The 7037-nt window shown below is 47.1% G+C and overlaps 2 protein-coding genes across 2 annotated transcripts; both read left to right on the top strand.

Moving 5' to 3' along the window:
- Positions 1 to 566: 566 nt before the first annotated feature.
- LOC135679302 (probable glucomannan 4-beta-mannosyltransferase 11) lies at positions 567 to 3762 on the top strand. Its single transcript, XM_065192853.1, has 10 exons — positions 567 to 728; positions 804 to 1120; positions 1210 to 1308; positions 1756 to 2008; positions 2110 to 2220; positions 2389 to 2525; positions 2601 to 2714; positions 2796 to 2995; positions 3070 to 3264; positions 3334 to 3762. Exons 1-10 carry the CDS (start codon positions 719 to 721, stop codon positions 3497 to 3499), a joined length of 1602 nt encoding a protein of 533 aa, XP_065048925.1. The 5' UTR covers positions 567 to 718; the 3' UTR covers positions 3500 to 3762.
- Positions 3763 to 4045: 283 nt separating this feature from the next.
- Positions 4046 to 5219, top strand: LOC135679749 (probable calcium-binding protein CML45). Its single transcript, XM_065193732.1, has 2 exons — positions 4046 to 4219; positions 4332 to 5219. Exons 1-2 carry the CDS (start codon positions 4046 to 4048, stop codon positions 5085 to 5087), a joined length of 930 nt encoding a protein of 309 aa, XP_065049804.1. The 3' UTR covers positions 5088 to 5219.
- Positions 5220 to 7037: the final 1818 nt, after the last annotated feature.

The raw sequence follows: 7037 nt of genomic DNA on the forward strand, positions 1-7037 counted from the left end.
GCTATGATTATGAACACCTGCAGAACCATTTTCTCACCACTCTGAGAAGACGAGACAAGACAATTGTTTCTTCGTATGATTGCGATCCAATCGTCACCTTTCATGATATATTTTTTATTCAATAGTTAATGTTTCACATAAAACAAGACCTGTGCTGGCACCTAAGCTCTGACCTATCTTCTGCTCAAGTCACACTCCTACTATTGGTGGCTTTCTTCCTGCAAACCACATGTGCAAGTTGTGGGCAAGCATCCTCCAATTAATCTCCACAAAAGCATGTTGTATTAGCAAGCGATGATCTCGCTTGTCTCTTGTCCCCCTCCTCGCTCGTCATCATTGCACGGTACAATGATTCAATATCGATGGAGATGCAAACATATATACAGCTCGTCCTAAGAGTCACGAGCTGAGAGATGACACACAACATGTGAACATGAAGTGCTTAAGACAACTCCGGCTCCCACTTCATGTGACCGCCATGGAAAGCGTGGAGGAAGTAGTACTGTTGACACAGGCGTGGAAGTGTACGTGCCGAAGCCATTCTCTAGATCTGGATCCATGTTGCCCTTTCTTTAATCGACCACCTACATGGATCTGAAACGTGAGAAGACGAAGTAGAGATGGGGATCTCCACCTGCAACCGCTCCTATATATAACGAGGCTCACGTTGTCTCACCACCTCGGCGTGGCAGAAGCAAGAGGAAGACACAAGTTAGCGATGGAAAAAGGTACGTGTCTTACCTCACTTGCTTTGCTGCTGTCGTCGTCCTCGTCTGCTAACCATGAACCAACACTGCGTGCAGTGGTCTCGCAGCTGTACCAAGTCCTCCTCCTGTCGTGGGCGGCCCTGCCGGAGCTGCCGCTGGGCGAGCTGTGGCGGCAGTTCCGCGCGTGGGTGGCCGTGCCGCTCCTGCGGCTGGCCGTCTTCATCTGTCTCGTCATGTCGATGATGGTGCTGGTGGAGAAGGTCTCCATGGGCCTCATCACCCTCTACGCCAAGGTGTTCCGCCGCCGGCCGGCGCGGATTTACAAGTGCGACCCTTTGACGGAGGACGAGGAGATGGGCTCCCTGGCCTTCCCCATGGTCCTGGTCCAGATCCCGATGTACAACGAGAAGGAGGTACGCCGCTGCGTCACTCTCCTCGTCCACTTCCTTCACCATTGCAGTTGCATGCAGCAGCATCACAGGTAGTGCGCCATGGCGTGCAGGTGTATCAGCTGTCGATAGGAGCGGCCTGCAACATGGTGTGGCCGAGCGATCGGATCATCATCCAAGTGCTCGACGATTCGACCGATCCGCTCATCAAGGTACTTCTCTACGCAGCGCACATGTTTGGCATCCATCCCGAGGAATTCCAGCCCATAACTTGGTGGCGTATTATTATATGATAGCCAGAATGGAAACAGCGAAGTCAGTAGGAAGGTTTTGACCACTACATTGGGATCCAAACCTTCTAAGTTTCAAGAACGATTGCTGTCGCTTACAAGGAAGGCTACTTCGTGAGTGCCAACTAATGAAGGCCGTCGTCTAGTATTTGACCACATGGCATGAGTCACATTCTTTGGGATGCACAAGATTCTCACAGTAGACATGAGACATTAGAAGAGGACACATATATATATTATATCTATCGACGTTGATTTGGACTGCAACGGCTCATATGCATCTGTCTCTTATCTCGGGCAATGGTCGGGTGATAACATGCAAATGTGTGAGATCATTCTTCCACTTCCATCTGGGTTTCAATGTCGCAGGAACTGGTGAAGAAGGAATGCGAGATGTGGTCCGAAAGAGGGAAGAACATAAGGTACGAGAGGAGACAGAACAGGAACGGGTACAAAGCAGGTGCTCTGAAGGTGGGGATGCGGTACAGCTATGTGGAGTCCTGCGAGTACATCGCCATGTTCGATGCCGACTTCCAGCCTGCACCAGACTTCCTCCTGCGAACAGTCCCCTTCCTCGTCCACAACCCCAAAATCGCCCTCGTTCAATCTCGGTGGAAGTTTGGTACGTGCGGGGAATGCTAAGCCTAATCATCCATCAACCATGACTCTCCTCTCATTGTAATTCCCAGCATAATCTTCCTCTGTTCTTGCTGATTGTTGCAGTGAATGCTTCCGAGTGTTTGATGACAAGAATGCAGGAGATGTCCATGAATTTCCACTTCAAGGTGGAGCAGGAATCTGGTTCTACGGCGCGTGCGTTCTTCGGATACAATGGTATATTCATACATACATACATACATACATACATACATACATACATACATACATACATATACACACACACATATATATATATATATATGCTCTGAATCTGGTTCTACGGCGCGTGCGTTGGGAGGAGCTCCATGTCGTGTATCAATGGCGAATTGTTGGTCCATGTAGGTACCGCTGGTGTGTGGAGAATCAGAGCCATTCATGAAGCCGGAGGCTGGCAGGATCGGACCACAGTAGAGGACATGGATTTGGCTGTCAGAGCAGGTCTCGCAGGCTGGAAGTTCGTGTACCTCGGCGACGTCAAGGTGATTCTTCTGACGGTACTGTTCTCAAGTGTGGGTGCATGTTCTCAGTTGCTGCTTGTCTTCCCTGCCGTACAGGTTAACAGTGAGCTACCGAGCACCTTCAAAGCTTACCAATATCAGCAGCATCGTTGGTCTTGTGGCCCGGCGAATCTGTTTCGGAAGATGTTCTTGAAAGTGCTGATGGCTGAGGTCAGTGGAAATCTTACTCGAACGAAAGAGAGATCATCAGATGCTTCATTGCCAAACTTTAAGCTCGTCGATCTCATGCAGGGAGTTGCGATGTCGATGAAGTTCTATGTGATCTACAACTTCTTCGTGGCCCGAAGGATCGTCTCCCACTTCGTCACCTTCTCGTTCTACTGTGTCGTAATCCCTCTCTCCGTCTTCTTCCCCGAAGTCATAATCCCCAAGTGGGGCCTCATGTACGTTCCCACAGCCATCACTCTCATCAATGCAGCAGCAACACCGAGGTAAGCAAGTTACCCAATCTCAGCTTCCTCCATCTGATGTGTAGATATCTCAGCCTGTATATACTCCGTTGCAGTTCCGTTCATCTCGTAATCTTCTGGGTGTTGTTCGAGAACGTCATGTCCTTGCACCGATGCAAAGCTGTTCTCATCGGATTGCTAGAAACAGGGAGAGTGAACGAATGGATAGTGACTGAGAAGCTGGGAGACACGTTGAAGACCAAAACCAACACTTGTGCCACCAAGAGATTCCGGTTCAAGATCAAGGAGAGGTAATCCACTCGATGATTCATGAACTCGTTCCTGATGTTGTCGGATTAAGCTTGGTTTCATCTCGGCAGATTCAATCTCCTGGAGATCATGGTTGGCATACATCTGCTCGTATGCGCATGCTATGATTACGTGTATCGGGATGACCTCTACTGCATCTTCATCTTCCCACAGTCTCTTGCATTCATGATAATGGGGTTCGGATACATTGGAACCATCATTCCTGGAGACAAATAAGACAAGTTGATTCCGATTCATTTGCCAAGAAGAATTACTTGGCCATCGTTCCACTGAGTTGAAGCAGCATGCAAGAGAGAAAAAGAAGAAGCAGCAGCGACATATGACCAGCTTCATCACTGCAAAGATTTATGCCCAAGTCTTCATGAATAAAAGAGCACCCATCAACCCCCTATTGTATCTGTCTCTTTCCATTATTGTAGCAAGTTTTTTGTTACATCTAGTAATAATCATGCAGTGGGCGCAGAATTGCTTGTAGAGTACGTAAATGTTGTTTTCGACCTTAGCCAACTTGTTCTTTGGGTGTGAGCAGGAACAGTGCACGACATTAATGAGGCCATGAGGGGTCCGATCCCAAGTGTGTGGGACCCATGGGGGTCGGTCAGACCCGACCTCGGTCCGGGTTTTGGCACCGAGTCAAACTAAATGGCTTAATCGTGACTGTAAACTAATAATTATGTTAGCTTAATGTAATATAAAAGAAAAGGAGGGAGACGTGAGAGCTAGAAATAAGTTACCTTGATGAGTCCTTTGATTGGTCCAGCAATGGGTTCCGGGAAGGGACGTGAGGAAGAAGATGGCCGTTTGGTCAACCATTCAAAGGCACGCTTGGTGGACCAGCGACGCCCGGCCGGATCAAACTCTTTGACCACGGCGCAGACAAAAGACGAGGAGGAGGAGAAGGAACCACGCGTGGCCAGATCAATGGAGGCCGACCAGGTCCTACAAGGGCGGGATTGCTTCGCGGAACCAGCGCACTCTCATGGCTCTCCATCGACCTGTCTCTTTCGTCGATGTGCCCTCCTTTTTGACTCGACCATCTCTCTTGCAGCTTCCTCCCTCCTTCCTCCTTTCCATGCACAGCCAAACTTTGTTAGACTCGCTGACGAGCCACACGTTTTCAAGGACAGCCATCACGACTGTATGCATATATACTGGTCGCTTCGTCTTCTTCGTCAGGCCAAACAACATCGTCTTCTTCTTCTTCTTCGTCCCTCCTCTTCCTCCTCCGATGGAGAAGCCATCGACGACAGCCCCCTCCCAGTCGCTCGCGCTGACAGAGCCCATCGTGCTCCTCTTCTACAAGACCGTCTCCATCTGGTTCCTCCTCCTCCAGAAGATATCCCTCCAGTTCGTCGTCTTCCTCCGGTCCCGCGACGAGTTCCCCGCTCCGTGCGCCTCGAGGATCGATGAACACGCCGGTAAGGGCGCATCGGGCGACTGCGGGGACGCCCTGGAACTGACCAGGGAGGACGTGGAGGCGGTGATGGAGGCCATGGGCATCCACCGCGGTTCCGACGGCGGCGACCAGCTCAGGGAGCGCATCGCCGGCGCGGAGCTGTCGGGCCTGTTCGAGGGCGAGGAGCCCAACCTGGAGGAGGTGGAGGCGGCGTTCGCGGTGTTCGATGACGACCGCGACGGGTTCATCGACGCCGCGGAGCTGCAGCGAGTGCTCCCCAAGCTGGGCTTCCGGGAGGGGCTGGCGCTAGAGGCGTGCCGGCAAATGATCGCGGCGTACGACGAGAACCAGGACGGGAGGATCGACTTCGATGAGTTCGTCAAGTTCATGGAGAACAGCTTCTGCTGACCATTCTTTTCCTGCATCCTCTCATCCTCTTTTTTAGTCCTTCCCGTGTAAAGACGAAGGATTCGATTCAACGAAGCAAATCATTCTTTTGGCCTGATCCAATAAATAAGATGCAGCAAAACACATACATAATTCGAAGAGAGAAATCGAATATTAATTTTATATGGACGATGAGCTGCCTTCTTCAAGCTCAGAATTCTGAGTCTTAATTCTCAGTCAAGCTTGGCTAAAATTTCACTTAATTTAGCCTAAGCCAATATAAATCTGGACATGAAGAACATGAATCTCTTGTTTGGGGAATCTTTCAAGCATGATTTAGTCTTGAGATTTAAAGTATCCTAAGTCAATATTGAAATTAGTACTAATTTGAGAATCATAATCAAATAGAATATCAAGATATACGTGAAAAATCCCTTGAATATGAAGGGTAAAAACCACGGGACAAACTAGAGATAATCCATTATAATAATAATAAATATATAAATCTCAATCTCTTGCCCAAAATCCAATAATCACAAAAGAATGACTGGGATACAAGGATCATATCACTATGCATAATATCTAAATCATTCATAATTCTCCCTAAGTAATCAAGTAAGAATCTACTATAGATCTGATCTAACATGAGATGAAAGTACTGTTAGATGATTGAGAACAATCTCTTAGTGTTGTCCTTATCTTCTTTCCTTTCTTTCTTTTCCTTTTCTATCTTGTTCTCTTCATTTTCTTTGGAATCCCGTGACTGCAAAAAACTATCTCATTACTGTCTTTTTTTGCCTCTTATTGCCTTTTATTATAGCCACTACACTCCCTTAATATAAATTAGAGTTAGGTTAAGAGGGGGTGAGCTATGGGCTGATAAAGCCCATCTTGGGTCGAATATGGGTTGTCAGCCCAACAACATTCCCCTTTAGCCCATAAGGGAGGCTGTCCCATGACTCCTTAATGTGAAGTCATGCCGACCAACTGTCAGAATATATCCTGTCTTTCTTTTGGTAAGGTCTTTGTCAACATGTCGATTTCGTTGTCATCTGTGTGAATTTTCTAAAGCTACAATTTCTTCTCTTCAAATATATTTTCAATCCAGTGGTATATGACATTTATATACTTTGACTTGGAATGAAACATTGTATTCTTACACAAATGGATGACACTCTAGCTGTCACAATATACCACATAGTTTTCTTGTTTCAACCTCAATTCTTGTAAGAATTCTTTCATCCATAACATTTCTTTGCATACATTTGTAACAGCAATATATTCTGCCTCTACGGTGGAGAGGGCAATACACCTTTGCAACATGGATTACCATGACATAGCTCCCCCTGCAAAAGTAAGTACATAACCTAATGTGGACTTCCTCGTATCTATATCTCTTGCCATATCAGCATCTGTATAACCTGTCAACACAGGTTGTCATGGACTTAGCTGATTTTGCCTAAGTCGTGCGGTACCTTTGCGTGTCCGTCCGCAAAGGTCAATCTCCCCGAAGCCTCATATGGTCCCTTAGGACCTACAAAAGAGAAAACGGTTAGATAAAGCACCTCACTTGGGATCCACAAGCAAATATTTCCGAAAACACTTCATAGACAATGCAAATTAAAAGTAGACTTTACAAGCTCAGAACAGTTGCACAACAAAGAGTCAAAATGGTCCATTACAGATCAAATATCTCTCACAAGTGTCCACATGATACAACCTTTATTTACAAGCCTAAAAAGGCCACCAAACCTAACTAAAATGAGGTTTTTAAGCCTTTGACCATCCCTCTACGTGCTGTGCAAAGCATAAACATACCAAAAGACGAACATACATAAGCATTACATTAAACATCTTATTTCGAAGTTTATCAGTGATATTCTCCCCCACCCATTCTTCCGACGTCCTTGTCGAAGCCTTTGTGGACATTGCAACTCCTCGCCCTTGCTGAGTCTTCAATCTTCTGCTCTA

Source organism: Musa acuminata, chromosome BXJ1-7, assembly GCF_036884655.1.
Source record: "Musa acuminata AAA Group cultivar baxijiao chromosome BXJ1-7, Cavendish_Baxijiao_AAA, whole genome shotgun sequence".
Classification (NCBI taxonomy): domain Eukaryota; kingdom Viridiplantae; phylum Streptophyta; class Magnoliopsida; order Zingiberales; family Musaceae; genus Musa; species Musa acuminata.